Source organism: Phoxinus phoxinus (assembly GCF_949152265.1).
Source record: "Phoxinus phoxinus genome assembly, chromosome: 11".
Lineage (NCBI taxonomy): Eukaryota > Metazoa > Chordata > Actinopteri > Cypriniformes > Leuciscidae > Phoxinus > Phoxinus phoxinus.
In genome coordinates this window covers 12045598-12062076 of record NC_136886.1, presented here as the reverse complement: position 1 = coordinate 12062076, position 16479 = coordinate 12045598, and the positions used below count along the sequence as shown (strand labels likewise).

Here is a 16479-nt window from a genome sequence, read left to right as displayed (position 1 = left end):
ACTTCACATATCTCAATACAATTGCCATTGAAGACCTAGAAGCTAAACGGTGCTTACACAACAGACAAAATAATTATTAAGCATGCTACATAAAACATAAAAGCAACAATTATTAATAACACTTACAGGTTGTGATACGGAGGAGGAAGCTGATGCAAATACACTTGGAACTGAACCTTCCTTCAATATCAGTCGGCTCGCGAATCCAAGTTTGAGTGCATTTAAGTTGGTCAAGCAATCGTCTTCAAAATGGCGCGAACAAAGCACAAGGCTCGGACTATACTTCTGTGGTATAGTTGTATATATTAATTGTAGCCACTTAGTCTTTAAATGCTCCTCCTTGGGCAGATGAAAAAAGTTGGCTTTTGAGCCGCACTTCAGAACCATAGACAGTATATAATATAAAGTTGGCTTTTGAGTCGCACTGCAGAACACAACGTCTCGTCGCCCTGATGTTTCCCTGCTGGCCTTGGAGCGCAATAAGTGGGCGTATCGTATTCAAATAACTTGACAAGTTGACGTCATCTAGTCAGAGAAAAAGCTTCGGTCTTCTAACGATTCATAAAAATGACTCAGAGTCGACTCTTACTTTTGAAAGACAATAACTTTATATACGGTGCACTTTCATATTTCAAACTTTGCAGGATGTTTTTGTTCACTTAGATCTATGTTACACACTACATGAAAGGTAAATTTCAAAATTCCATAATAGGTGCCCTTTAAGACTAGTCTTACAAGTGAGACATAAAAATTGTTTTTCTTTAAGACCGTTCATTATTTTTTAAATCAGAGTCCAATAGTCTCAAGTGACAGTACAGAATCGTGGTTCACATCTGCCTGCCACTGACACCCTCAGCTGATTTTTCCCCCTTAACCCGAGCACAGTTACCTGAAGCCGATCCTGACCCATAGCGGCCCCCCTCTGACCACCACCCTGCCGGCCTGCTGCGGTCCGCTGGCTCGATGTCTGACCAGTCCCCAGGCCTATGAGGTAAAACCACATACACACACACTGTTATTAAATCAGTCAATCTGCTAGATGTAGTAATAAATACAATTATAAAAAATAAATTAAAAAAATTATATATATATACATACAGTATACATTAGTCAACATTTTAAGTGGATCAAAACCTTTATATTATAATTATATATTTATTTTTGAAAGTAAAAAAAAAAAAAAGGTTTTGAAAAGTCTTATGCTCAAGGCAGCATTTAATTATTAGCAATTTAAAATAATGTTTTACATATAAATATATTTTCAAATGAAATGTATTCCTGTGATGGCAAAGCTGAATGTTCAGCATCACGTGATCCTTCGAAAATCATTCTAATAAATGTAATTTTAAATGTTAAAAGTTGTAATATTTCACAATATTACTGTAACGTAATTAAAAAAAAAAAAAAAAAAAAAAAACTTAATTTACTCTATTCAAAATATGTGAAAACAAAACATGCATTATTCATTGACTAGGTAGATCCAAACTGATACATTTTGGAATTAACCCAATGCCAATTTTCTCAAAACGGCCCATTATCTGCCATTATATTGGTCATCACCTCACACTGCACTTCGCCATGTTTCTAGAGAAGTAGCTTTTTCAGAAAGAGTTCCTCAGCAGCATGCTTTGGTTTCCATAGCTTGCTTTCCAATGTTGTTGCTCTGTGAAACCCTGTTTTGAAAAGAAAAGAGAGAAAGACAGACAGACGCACAAAAGCTTTTAGACTGGACACAGACCCTAAGGAAGACGCATTCAGTGTGTGCCGGTCACAAAAGAGCCTTTCATGATGCCATTCTGATGATGGTGAGCCCGAGAGGCTTTCCAGTATCCCAAGCATGGAGAACACAGTTATTCACAGTGGTCACAGCCCCATTCAGTCCTGCAAACTCCCTTATTCATCACAATGCACATACTGTAGCTCGGGCTGCTTAGCTGAGCTCTCAAACGTCTTAGATTCTTACTTTGTGCTGTTGGGTCACAATGAGCTAAATGTCCTGCAGAACTGCTTGATTGCCCACCTCTCTCCCTCGTAACACAATTATGCCCCTCATAGCTGCAGCGATGTGAATACCAGCAATGAGTTATCTGTTTTCAGACCTATAATGATGATGGTTCTCAGTGCATGAGTCATTCTATTTAAGTCAAGTACATCCTGTTGAACTGGGTCAGGCCATCTAAATACCCCAGTGTGTCTGTCTATATACATTTCTATTCCTCTTTTCTTGTTTCGATTGTTCTCTCTATGCCCTCCTAAAACACTGTAATTTTTTAAATAATATTTTCTTGCTTTGCTGTTCATCCTCTCATTTCACACTGACTTTCCATCTCTGTTCTGCGGTCTTGTTTGGAAACACAACTTTTATTTTCATATTCACTTCTCCATCTGCATTTTAGTTCCTCTAGTCTAGTAAAATCTGTTTTGTAATATGCATAAAAAATGAAGAATAGGTTTTAAACTTATTTGTTTAAAGATCTTTTGTGTTGAACTTGTTTTTTATTAGGCCTACTGAAGGGCAATCAGGCAGAATAGTTCTCTTAATGGCAATCGGTCATTTATGGAGGTTAAAGGTGCTCGTTTTTTAGGCCAAAACATTTTTTTTTTACATACCGCAAACATCTCCTCACTATCCGCTAGCTGCCTGTCCCCTGAACACACTGTAAAAAACCGCGGTCTCTGCAGACAGCCCAAGCTCCACAAACAGCAGCAAAAACGAACTGAGCAATAAACAGAGCGACCCGCACCACGAAACATAACAAACTGTTCCAACCAATAACCGATAAGAATGATGTGGGGTGGGGTTTGGGGGATTATTGCGTGGCTGAGGAGGAGGGAGGGTCTAGCTAGCCTCCGTTTTGTTTGATAATAATTCAAACATCAACAATAGGTTACGCCAACTGAGATCGCTTAGAGCACCTTTAAGTATGGGATAATGTAGAGTCAGCAAGTCATTGGCGGAAAATATGCAACTTTTTTTTTTTCGTCTTATGGAATGTTTTTAGTGGCAAAGCAAAAACAAGTTGGCCATATTGTGTCTAATATGTACATTGTTAGCTGTGGGTAGGTTTGATTTGCTTTAATAGCTGATTTAACTGTACAATATTCCTCTTATAACACGGCTACTTTGCAAATATTACATAAATAAACAACATAACATATATTTTATATTGCTTGAAAAAATATCTCTTTCTTTCAGTTGTTGCATGGGACAAAGATTAATTATCCAGTTTAGCGATCATTAGACAAAAAAGAAATTGTTTTCAGAATGCCACAATTGACCAATCAGAAAGAATCTTCTCTGAGAGCCATGCAATAAGAGATAAGAAGGACTTTCCTCAACTCTGCTGATGCACTGAGCTCAGGTCTAGTTCTTTTTTTTTTTTTTTGGAGAACTTAAAAGGGTGATCTTCATTGACTAAATCACACCACCCCAAACCATTAACATGGAACAGGCATTATTTAGATCCTTCTCAAAGGATTTAAACAGCAGCTATATGTGAAGCTAACTGTTGCATAACAGAGTTTAGTTTGTTTGATCTGTTGGCACACAGTGTAATCCCCTGGTATGATTGTGCTTCAGTGACATCCCTCTTCAGTAGAACCCAGAGACTGTATGAAGTACCATTAAACCCAGTGGTCTGTGCATGGCAAGTCTTTAAACTGTGGGAGATGGGTTTCTTGTAGAATGTTTGTTACATATGCATAATGTGAACGATGTTGTGTAAATTTGGTGATTTGCTATCTTTGCTTATGCTGCCTTCAAGTCCACCTGGAAAGCTCCTACATTTGAGTTGTTTATTGTTGCGATGGCACGTGTTCAAATGAATAAAACAAAATATGAACGCGTTGACGCAATTGGTTACAAGGTAGTTTGTGACGTAAGAAACACCAGCGATTTCAAACCGTGTTTTTGAGACTGAGTAAATACTCAGCAATTGTGTTGACTTTTTGACATGGTTTGTCTTGAAGCATATAAATAAATAAAAAACGCATAGACATATAAACATTAAAAACTTGATTTTTACCACAGGGGGACTTTAAATGCATTATTTATAAGACAATGCATAAATGATTTATTTTCATTAAGCCAACTGTGATTTTATTTTATTTTAAATCAAGATATTTGAAACATATTTATCTAATGTTAATCCCGGAAATGCAGTTGAGTTGCTTAGCTCATGCCGTCACATTAACCGTGTCAGAATCAAGCATTCAATAGTGCTGTAGCGAATATTGATTTTCTACTTCTAAATGAATGGTTAGTCATTCGTATGCATACTATAACTTTATGATTTCCAACTGAACTTGAAGGCTGCATTAAACACAGGTAAGTGTGTGGTTTTTCTCTTGCATAAGGACATCTAAAGTGTATTTCTCTTTTTATCCTGTCTTCTTGTGACTCCACAGTGTCCCTCATGAACCTTTGTGTTGTGCTTGAATAGTGTGTGTGAGTGTGTGTGGACTTCAAGCATCCCGTCCTCCTCCCTTCATGTCCGACTTGTCACTGTGCTCCTCAGAACCATGAGCCGCTGCGAGACAGTGACTCTGACCTCATCCTGAACGAAGGAGACCTGACGCTGACCTACGGTGACACGGCCATCACGGCCAACGGAGCTTCGTCATCCTCTGGCCCCGAAGGATCGGCCGGGAGCTGGGGCGTGAACGGCAAACGCAGCGACAGCACATCGGAAGATGCTCTGGAGCGAGAACTGGACACACGTGAACATGAGCTCTTGAGCCGTGGCACACGTTTAGTTTTCCCCATTGAGGACCACGCTTGACCCCGCCCCCAAACATTACACCACGCCTCCCTGTGCTTCATACCTTAACTTTTCTTGCACATAACTCCATCTGACCATTCATGACCCCTCCAAATATCTCATGCAGTGGGTCTGAAAAATCAAGGAAACCGAAAGATGGAGAGCAGGAGGGTTTGTGCTCGGGATTATTTACCAGAATGGAGGCGGCGTAATTCAAGATATGACAGACTTCGATTCAGTGTCTCATCATGAAAATGTGACTTGTAGGAGGAAAAAAAATATATAAAACTGCTGTTAAGAATGCATTTCGAACGGCTTTGGATACTAAATGTTCTTATTGCTGTTTTATATGATAATGGACTGATTTCAAACAGTCTCTGCTGCCCTTAACATTCACTTTCATACGATCACTGCCTGACACATATTAACATTTTAAGTCATTAATTTTTTGTCTTCTGTTAGCAATGCTGCCACAAACTGGAAATAAGAGTGACATATATGACTGAGACAATTTTTCTTAAAGGGAAGTCAGTTTTTACGTATAAACAGCCAGTATTACATTAGACGATAATCTTTTGCATTTAAATGCTCACATCTACCATCAGGAAAATGAGTGAGTTTGTAAATACTCCAGGCCATACATGGCAGTAGTGTTTGTGAAAGCTTTCGAACACAATAGCAACATTGTTTGACATGAGTGCATGTTTATCTCATGACTGCATACGGCAACCTTGTAATATTCAACTTTAGTCAGTTGGATTTTACATTTCCTTCAATATCTTGGTTGTATGAATGCCAGGTTGACGTGCTGGTCGTTGTTTATATGAATGTTGTTCTGCACAGACGTGGGAGTTTTTCTTTTTTTTTTTTAACAGCTGGATGCAACCAGAGTGTATGAGCCATGCACTTTAGCTGCAGCTGAGCCGCAGTCCTTGCATGTATTGCTATATTATATTAGAATATTAACCACTTGCACACTCTCAGCCAGAATTTATGTGATAAAGGATGATGTAATCAAGGAGGCTTTCTTATCAGTATCAGAGTTCACGTGTGTGGGGTTCATTTTGCGCCTCGCGTTAGAATGTACTTGTTAGTGGATCTTTCCATTATGTATGAGTTGCTGCTAAATGGCAGTCGATGGAGTCTGGAATGTTCGGCATGAGATTGATCCAGCTGTATGTCTGTTCACACAGCAAACAGATGACCCCTTGCCATCAACCGCCAACGTGCTTTTCTTCAGTCATCCGTCTCTAGAAATGAATTCTTGTTAATGAATGCAAGTCTAAAGTCTAAGCGTTTAGTTAATAACTAACTTGCAGATGTTTGAAATGTAATCATTCATTCCAATTTATATTCAACGTCATAATAAACTAACCCTTGCACTCTTTTCATGAAGTAACCTTTACAGCTGCCTCAATTGTCTGCACTTGAGCCTGTCCGTCGTTTGCTTTTAACAGGGCTGTTTGAGCTGTGTGAGGAAATGCATCATCATGCAACCGAATCGAATTCAGCACCTGAAATGTGAATTAAGGAGATTTGCACTATTTCTGTGGAGTTTCGGCTGGAAAATGAGCCTCATGGGCTTCGTGGCAATCGCGGTTTGAGGTGGAGGACCTTAAACCGGCTGTAGCAAAAGGCTGAATTCACATGTAATCCTGCAACACGTGGGTTATGAAATCACTCCTCTTCTGAATGACTCTCCCAACATGTCTGGTAGCTTTTGTCCGCACCGTATTATTGGTGGACTTGTATGTACCTTCAGGCTATGTAACTCCCTCCTGTAGCATTCATCTTTTACTTGCTGTTCTGCATGTCAATATATGCCATATAAACAAACAACAACAAAATCCATAAGCTGCCATTTTTATGTCTGTGATGTATGAAACCCCAAATTGCTATTTTCCCCCCATATACATTCCTAGTATTATTATTATTATTATACATAAAGATGCACTCAGCCTGTCAAATGCAACAAAACTGTGGTAAACATTGTAGTTTAACAATTGTACATGTATGAAAATAGCCAATATATTAAAGTGGGCTTCAGTAGCAATACCTAAATATAAGGTATTTGATTTATTTTATATGTCATTAAATAATAAGAAAACAAGAAAACTAGTGTTTATTACAAAAATGTATGTACAAGTTTTATTAATAAATAAGAGATTTGTTCATGATGATTCACATAGCTTTAGAGTAAATGTTCTTTAAAAGGTGACAAAACAACGTTAACAAAATGATAATACCGTCAATGTTCTTGACCAGTAAAAACATTTCTATTAGAGCACAATAACACCTGTATGCATGATTGTGTGTTTTAGTTTTATATTAGACGGTCCGCCCATTTAACTATTCAAATTGCAATCCTATCCTCTTTATACATGGTCTAACAGCCCGGTGCAGACTTCATACAAAAAGAACAAACTGGTGATGTCCAGGGGGAACTGGGAAATTTCACACCAGTGGGAATGCTATGAGTTGTTGTAGAGAAGTCAGAATTTCCTTTGGGAAAATTCTTTCTACACCCTTTTCTCTAGCTCTTCAGTTCATTGAATTGTACTTTGTGCTTCACAGTTTTCTTTGGGTGGTACCACAGATATTGGAGTGCAATAATCCCTTTTCATACGTGGTCGATGAATGCAAGAATGCCTAGGAATGTTTTCATAATGAAATCCACCCAATGAACTGAGAACACTCGACGGGATATCTGTCTCCAGGCCTAGTGCATGTGCAACGACCCGAGCGCCTGTCTCGTGTGGCTGATTATGGGCGGCTGGGGATTGGGCAGGGATTATTGCGGATGAAATCTGGCTGTCAGGACACAACCGGGACTGAGCCTTTGGTAGCCGTTTCATTTTGAACGGATTTCCCCACTGTTATTGTTAGTCTTTTTCCTACATGATTCTTGTCAGTTTCATTTGAGATCGGTGGGTTTGTAAGTGTCTCTTATCAAACTCTTCTGTCCTCTACTCTGTGCCCCATGACGGCACTGCGATGGAGATCTCGGGGTGTTTCTCCTCAGCTCCGTCAGTTACTGGTGTAGCTTCATATCTGGCTGTTCCCCTTCTGTCCTGTTCCTACAGCACATCATGCTCCTACAGCAGAGAGAAACAGTAACTTGAGCTGTGTTATTGTGGACAGGGGATATTGGGACATTTACTAAAAACACTGATTCTGTGTGGAATGTCAACAAAGTTTAAGTCGTAAGAGTCCGGTGTGTAATTTCTGACACCGCTAGAATTTGTCACAGATATTCAGCGTGGCAGTTTAAATTCAAAACAGTGTGTTCCTATAGGCCTATTCTTACTGCAAATGAAAAAGAAATTACTAATATAATTAGATGTTATTAATAGAAAATTACATATTATATTTAAATCTAATTTAAGATTATGTAATATATTACCGTTAATAGCTTTTAGTTGTTGTTTCTTTTGGTGTTTTTATTAACCTCCCTCCAAGACGGATCATTATCAGGCTTCCCATTCTTTTGAGCGATCATTTTCCAGGACATTTTCAATTTCACTACGGCGGAAATAAAAGACAAGGATCAAGCCCTAAAGTAATATATCTCTCCATAACCATACAGGAAGTCTTTCAAATATGTGCAGTTTATGGCCATGACTTAACTATAAAATCTGTTTTTTAATATGAGCTCTTAATTATGATGACAACTGGTTCTCAGCTGGTTTCAATTTCAATACCACAGAATAGAAATATTAATAGAAATATTAAATAAATTCAGTGAATTATTAATGCTAATAATAATTATAAGTAGCCTAAATAATAAATGTAAACATTAGCATGTAGCCTCCAAATACTTTTAAAAATTTTAAGTAAACATTGCTTAATCAAATAAAAAAATTAAATGAAAAAAAAAAATGCATAACATGTAATAGAACAAATGGCAGGACTATTAGTCTGCATTTACACTTAGGCTAATGTAGATTCATTTTGACACCTCAGACTTTGTCCCATCTGTTGCTGTTTATCACTGTGCCAATCAAAACAATTTTGTATTCAGTCATATTTAAATATGGTTGGAACTCCCAAAATTTTGCAGTGTGTAGGCTACTTAGCAGCATGGAAAATAAAACTTTCAAATTGCGAATTGGTTATAAACAGATAGCAAACAAAGAGCACTTCCTTTATAATCACTGAACCTGTCGATCACTTCAGTTCAGCGCTAGCTCACTGAGTTCTGCGCTCTTGTGAAAACTCCCATTATAATCAATGAGGCTGACTACACTGTACAATGAATCTCGTTTACAAATGAAAAGATTTGCGAACGTGGTGCACTGAACAAAACTGGTGATTTGAGCGGATTGCCGGATTCTGACTAACTTAAACACCTCTGATCAAAATTATTAGTCAGCAAGTTGCTGAATTAATGTTAACAAGGTTAGGTAGCTGCTTACCAGTTGACATTCACTGCAAACATTTGAGCAGTAAATAGCATTAGCTAAAGGTTGCCGGGGCCACAACACAATGCACATCATTATTCAAAATGCAAAATTCAGCATCTCTGAACATAACACTCTCTGCAACTACGGTAAACTAATTGTTTCAGGGAGTGATAAACTAAAGGGAAACACTAGAACATTGTTCATTTTATCTAATTTTCCATGTTTTCCAGGATACATTAACCCTTGCAGTCTTTAGTAATTTATTTTATACAATTAGCCTAGTCATTTATTTTATTACATTAAAATAAAAATTTGTGTACCGAAGATGAGCGAAAGTCTTACGTTGAACATTTGGAACGACATGAGGGTGTAGTTAAAGGTAGGGTAGGTAGGATTTATATAAAAACTTTTTACCAAATTTGATTAAACTTTCTATATATATCAATGCATAATTAAAATGTAAGTACTCTGATAAAAAGAGTATAAAAATCGAGTGACTCTAGACCGTTTAATCTTCATTAAACACAGCTCATTATTTCCATTCGGGACGAATCACAGGATTGGCTTGCGCGACTGTCACTCGACGTCGCCATGACTACCGCCGTTATTACTGGCTCTGCCCACGTGCGCGCAGTCGCGCACCCGTTTTTAGGTGGGAATGAATGGAATTAATGAGCTGTGTTTAAAGAAGATTAAACGGTCTAGAGTCACTCGATTTTTATACTCTTTTTATCGGAGTACTTACATTTTAATTATGCATTGGTATATAAAGACAGTTTAAACAAATTTGAATAAAAGTTTTTTTTCGACAATTCTGACCTACCCTACCTTTAATGACAGAATTGTAATTTTTTCAGAATTGTAACTAACCCTTTAATTATAAAATCTATATATTTTTTGTATTGTTTCTTAGATGAAATGCATGGGTATGCCCAAACAGTAAAGTTAAACCAAAAGCAATCAAAAACATTTAAAAAATATTAGGGGTGGGGAAAAAAATCGATTCTTAGATGCATCGCGATGCGGACGTGGACGATTCTGAATCGATTCACAAATGCCAAAAATCGATTTTCAAAAAAAAAAAACGTAATTATAACGTAATATATTCAATAACGTAATATTGACGGAACGCAAAAGACGGAACTCTGAAGCGTGGAAACAATATTGTCAAAGCTTCCACCCGGCTCCGAAAGGGCAAAGCGCATTACACAATCAATCGCAACTTTTATTGCCAAGGATTTGCATCCAGTCGTTGAGAACGCTCGTTGAGAGCGCTATGTTGCACACTTTTGGAGCCGAGATACAACGTCCCATCTCGGAGATATTTTACAGACACAGCGATCCCCACACTCTACAACAAGACCAAAACCGAAGTCATGGAATCACTGAAGAAAGCGGGTAGGATAGCTGTAACATGTGATGCGTGGACATCCGTATTTTATGTTAATAGAGATTCAGAATATGTTGAAGTTTGTTATAATTTGTTATTGTTGTGATTTTTACTGTAGTGAATTTACTGTTGTGAAATGGAAAATCAATAATCGAGAATCGTTAATAATCGAAAATCGACTGTAATCGAATCGGGACTTCAATAATCGTAATCGAATCGAATCGAATCGGGAAATCAGACAGATTAACCACCCCTAAAAAATATGCCATAAGTAATTTTTGAAAATAAGCCTGATGACCTCTGATACCAAGACACATAGGTCTGTCCTGGTCAGTGATGTATGTCTGGTGCCAACATGTCTAAGTCACAGATTGAGCTGGTGACAGGCTCAGTTCAGGGAGCACTGGTCCCTCCGGGGACTAACCAGCACAAAGCAGTCCCTATCTCAGCCTGTTCCAACCACGTGTGGTCAGTCTGTTAGGTCACACCAGCCCCCATCACATGCCTCCGATAGCGATAACAAAGCAGCCTGTATCATGATCCATCCCTCTGTTATTCAGCACCGTTTACATGCCTTGCCATGAAATTAGACTCAAGCATGATGGCTAATTGATTTGTCACGTACCGCTATCAGATATTTTTACCGGTCACGTGCTGAGAAGATATGGTAAATTTGTTGTGCTGACTCCACTTACAATATTTTTTTCCCATTGTATTGACTAAAGTACAAATTAAAGGGGTAATTTCGCTGATCCAGGCCTGTTTGGAACACACTCCAGGACATTGCAGAGTTCAGGAGGATAGAATTAACCGTATGACTCGACTGGCACCATGTGCTGTCGGCTTCAGACTGGATTAATGACCTCGGCTAAACTCGGCTCTTCTTTTGTCTCTTTTTAAAGTTTATGATCCTTAATGCTTAATATAGTGTACTGGTTCTACACTCTTGCCCATGCCAGTGTTTTTACAGCAACTATTCATTGAAATGATACCCTTTAGAGCTGAGATAGAGATCACGAATCTCACGATTCTGAATAGACAACTAAAAATAACAAATTAATTTAACTAGTTTCTGACTAAATGTTAATTGCTGCAGTCATTTCAAAACTATTTAATTAATTTGAATAAATGTTTTTTTTTTTATCAGTTTGAATTAATGATTCAATCACAAATACATTTAACAGTCACTTGTTGTCACATAGGCCTACTGGTGATACCAAAGAAGATTACCATCTTTATCTGTAGCGTTAAAGGTTGGGTAAGCAATGTTTTTCACAAACACTTTTTGTAGTTTGAAACTCGTCACATTCTGATAGTAATCAATATAGAAGTGGTCTAAATATTACAACGTACATCTTCCATTGAAGTCTCAGGACAAAAAATGTTCGTCCTATCACTGCATTCAGTCCGAATGCAATGATAGTCCTATCTGCCTGTTAGCGTGTGTATCTCTGCACACCCTGCTCGCACAGACATCACACGTCATCAGCGCGTTCTGTAAGGCTATGCAGAGTTGTAGACAGGCAGTCACAGAGCGGCGCAAACAAACAGCAGCCGCCTATTACAGTTCCTCCTGAACCAAAACAACAAACTTATGTTGCGTTCATGTCATGTTGCAACCGTAATTATGAGACGGCAACCCGTAACGTTCTGAGCTGTTCTGGATTTATGTGTTTCTATGTCAACACTATCAACAGCAAAATGAATTTGCAGCAGTCAGGTGCTACAAGTAAGAGCTGCTTACGTTCATTATTATTGTAATGTTATGTTATTGGAGACATGAGGTAATTCAATGGCATCTGTCATGATGCTTTGCAGACTCTGCTCTGGCTGTGCGCATTCATGTGTTTGAAGGAGGCGTAGCTTTGGAGACGCTCTGAAGGGAAGGTGGGATCTAGCTTTGCTATTGCTAGCCTATCCGAAATTGCCTACCCAAGTTACTTTCAAAAGGTGATTTACTCTATTTTGATTGCTACCATAGACATCTGTGTTTATATCCAAACTAGAAACTACTATCCCAGTATTTCTGTCATTTAAATGATTGGAACACAGAAATAATGATACTGTGTGGTTGAAAAGTTATTTGTGAAGCTGTTCCAAACCTATTATACTTAACAACTGCTCTCTCTGAATCAGCGGCAACACAGATTTGAATGTTCACTGTGATCATAATGCTACTTTTAAATCGTTGTCGTTTAGGAATAAGACCGCGTGGGTGTTTGAATCGAGACCGTGATCATTTAATGATTTATCGGACAGCTCTAACTTTAGCTAACTAATGCTAAAATTTTATTAGCATTCGTTTGTGAAATAGGCTAGCTAACATATAAAATAACAATGAACAATACTTTTACAGCTTTATTTTGGTTAACTTAACATGCATTTTCAAAATTAATATAAGTTAATATATTATAAACAAACATTAACAATAAACAATAGTCAAAATCAAATCTATAACTTTATAAAACATCACGTTTCATCTCCCCAAGGGGTTCATATCCTAAAGTTCTCTAAAGTACAGAACTCATTGTATAGGCTAGATCATAACTGACACAGAAAGTGTGCTTCAACCCTGGTTATAAGGCTACTGGTCACTCAGCATATGTGCATGCCATGGCATTCAGAACAGCACACTGCCAATAAAATCAATTTACATCTTTACAACTACACTGGTTACAGTGTTGCATAATCAATCTGGGACTGACACACTTGTCATGTAACAGATGGAAGCATTAATGTATAGTTGTGCTAGATTCATGTAAACCAGTCCATTTAACAATTTTAAACTCTGTGCTAATCTAAAACAGTAGAAAACATGCCATTTCTTTCCATGGATGCCACATTTTGCTCTTATCTGTTTGACCTGATAGAGTAGTAGAACAGCATGCAGTGACCTTATTTCACATATTACATGAAAATATAATTCAATTACAATAGTAATAATATTAAATAAAGGGCATTTCCCTTACAAAAACATACTATGGAAGTGCATAGAGATGACATGTTAATATTGTATATACCATGATATTATCATGGTGTAGGTCCAAAAAAAAGAGGTAGCCTATTACTGTCCAAAATCATTAATACTTTAAAAAATATATATAATCAGATTTACAAAATAATTAGTGTAAATCAAGCGTTAAATCTCTACTTATGTAATACCACTGTATTTACCATGATGGTATAGTGATGGTATCAGATGTAATAGTATGGTATATATATATATATATATTTAATAGCTTAATTTAACGTTTTAGTAACATAGCCTATATATATAGGCTAGGCTATAATGAATATGGCATTCCAAGGATACTGTGGTACATGTACTGAATGGTACTAATTCAGTTACCATACACTTGTAAAAATGTACGGTGACAGTACCATGGTAAATGTTAGCTAAAAGTTTGGAGTCTGTAAGATGTTTTTTTTTTAAAGAAGTCTCTTATGCTCACCAAGGCTGCATTCATTTGATAAAAAATAGAATATAAATAATTTTCTATTTTAATGTAGCCTACTTGAAAATGTACTGTGTTCATGTGATGGCAAAGCTGCATTTTCAGCATCATTACTCAGTCTTCAGTGTCACATGATCATTCAGAAATCATTCTAATATTCTGATTTGGTGCTCAACAAACATTATTATAAAAATTTTTCAGGATGCTTTGATGAATAAAAAATATAGTAATATAAAACAGCATTTATTTGAAATTGAAATATTTAGTAACATTATAAATGTTTACTGTCACTTTTAATAAAAATATATAAATAAACATACTGACCCCCCAAATTTTGAGCGGTAGTGTTATCTTGGTATTGAAATGGTAACACTTTACAATAAGGTTCATTGGTTATAACTACATTAGTTAGCATGAACTATAATGAACTTCAATTATCCAGCATTTATTAATCTTTGTTAATTTCAACATTTACTATTAAAATCTTGTTAACATTAGTTAATGCAACTAACTAACATGAACAGCTTTATTTTTTAATAACTAACATTAACAAACACAGAAACAAATGTAGGCCTATTGCTCAAGGTTATTTCATGTTAGGTAATATATTAACTAATGTTAACTAATGAACCGTATTGTAAAGGGATACCATTGAAATTAATGAGGCATGTGCTTGCATGAAAATAATGGCTACTACCATGGCACATGTCCAAAAAAACAAACAAACATGCTTATGGTGTCTTCGCCAAAAAACACCTTTTTAACTTTTCTTTTCACACTCTAATCTGTAACAAGAACTGAGAACTGATAAGAATGTGAAAAAAATATTTATATATAAATGTCATATACATTTTTTTAACCTTGAAATGCAATTTAAGTCGCTTTGGATAAAAGCGTCTGCCAAATGCAAAAATGTAAATGTAACAACAATACTGCAAAATGCACACTAATGCAAAGTGTGACCTGATGATATCACTTACATTTGTGTTGAAGTTTCTTCAAAGTGCCAATAATGCTGTCAGCTCACCAAGCTCTGGGGCCAAACCAATGGTTGACATCATTGTTGCATTGTTGACATTTAGATATGTACATACCATACACTCATGTTTCGGTGGTTTTAGGTCTTGTCCTTGTTCCTCTTCTGATAACCCAGGTGTCTCATGACCTCACTGCAGTAGGCTTCGACCTGGTTCACCTGCTCCACATTCAGCCTTTCCCTCCAGGCGTAAATAGCCTCTTTGGCATCTCTGGATGATATGAGGAAGGGTTTATCTGAAGAATAGCCCTGTCCGTGGGTCATGTTCATCACGAACTTCTCCATGGCCGGAGAAAGGGTGAGATTGGCGAAACGATAGAGCCTGTGGAGCTCGTCCACAGGTCTGAGCACCAGGTCCTCGTATCTCAGCTGTATGTAGTTTCTCCTCATCCACTGCGGAGCGTTCATAACGAGCAACATGTCGTTGAGCCAGTTGTCGCATATTAACTCCATTGCGCTGGAGACGTAGTTCTCGGCTCGGTGGACCCTGTTGCTAGGCACCAAAAGGCGCTTGTATTTGTCGCTCTGCTTCTTGCTCCTCAACACCTGTATGCTCTCCTTCACGAGAGCCAGTTTGGACTTCATCCGAGAATTGTGCACAGCCCTGGGGTCGCGAAACAACTGGACTATCTGGAGGTTGATGGCGGGATCTCGCATGAGAGGAACCAAAACAGCGAGGTCTAAAACCCGCACGTCTTTGATGACCATCACGGGGTACTTTTTGCACTCTTTCTCCAGCTCTTTGAGATCTCTGGGCTGGCATTTGCTACACACGTCTCCTTGAACTAACCCAATTTCGTGCTTTTTGTACGCTTTGCAGAGAGGCTCGGAGCAAATGACCTTGTTCGTTTTCCAGCCGAAAATAACCGAGGTGCTCACGTTGGACGAGCCTGCGTAGAGTTTTAACACCGAGAAATCGCATCTAAACAGAGAGTTCATCATGTCTCTCACTGCTCCTTGTAAGCTGCCCGCATCTCCTGGATAAAGCGCCTGCCACATGTTCCACATGGGCTCATATAAATAAAACACATCAGGGTGCTGATTAAATAATTCCCCTAAAAACGAGGAACCTGTCCTCCAGGTTGCGTGGAGGTATATGTGTGTTCTGGACTGACTCCTGTTGCCATAGTCCTCCACCTCCGTTGAATTGCCCGTCCTGGTGCTACTCCACAGGGCGATGGTGCTCTCCAGATCGGGACACTTTTGTTGCTGATATCCATCTTTAATGTGGGACGATTTGCTCCGGTAATCTAACACGTAGGGAATTAAAATCAGCGCCACGGAGTATCCTAGAATCAAGATGATGTATTTTTTCTGAAGCCTTCTCTTCATGGCCCCAGCGGAGTGAGTGACGCGCAGATCTCGGCGGACTGCTCGTCTCCTACCTGTAAGAATACTGTTGGATTTGATTACAGACTGTAACAGTAAAGTTTAG

The 16479-nt window shown here is 38.0% G+C and overlaps 2 protein-coding genes across 6 annotated transcripts in view; one reads left to right on the top strand and one right to left on the bottom strand.

The window, feature by feature from the left end:
- The window catches only part of slc9a7 (solute carrier family 9 member 7), a 43291-nt gene extending 37558 nt beyond the window's left edge, over positions 1-5733 (top strand). For 2 of the 4 annotated variants that reach the window (XM_079628829.1, XM_079628830.1), the window contains 2 exons: positions 886-991; positions 4518-5733. In XM_079628829.1, coding sequence (XP_079484955.1) covers positions 886-991; positions 4518-4781 — 370 coding nt within the window. In that variant the 3' untranslated portion in view covers positions 4782-5733. Of the gene's footprint in view, positions 1-885; positions 992-4407 lie in introns of all 4 variants that reach the window. The other 2 variants (XM_079628832.1, XM_079628831.1) reach the window with 2 other exon arrangements.
- Positions 5734-6608: 875 nt separating this feature from the next.
- Positions 6609-16465, bottom strand: chst7 (carbohydrate (N-acetylglucosamine 6-O) sulfotransferase 7). 2 transcript variants are annotated; one of them, XR_013799587.1, is made up of 2 exons: positions 14989-16465; positions 6609-7855 (listed from the first exon to the last, which is right to left on the bottom strand). XR_013799587.1 is itself a non-coding variant. In XM_079628834.1 (2 exons), the coding sequence occupies exon 1, from the start codon at positions 16374-16376 to the stop codon at positions 15126-15128; it is 1251 nt and encodes a 416-aa protein (XP_079484960.1). In that variant the 5' UTR covers positions 16377-16465; the 3' UTR covers positions 6609-7855; positions 15103-15125. The 2 variants fall into 2 exon arrangements, 1 of the variants encoding a protein (XP_079484960.1); XM_079628834.1 differs by having other exon boundaries at positions 15103-16465.
- Positions 16466-16479: the final 14 nt, after the last annotated feature.

What these genes read in the sequence shown, in the direction of transcription:
- chst7 (XM_079628834.1), bottom strand. Translation starts at nt 16,376, where the DNA reads ATGAAGAGAAGGCTTCAGAAAAAATACATCATCTTGATTCTAGGATAC.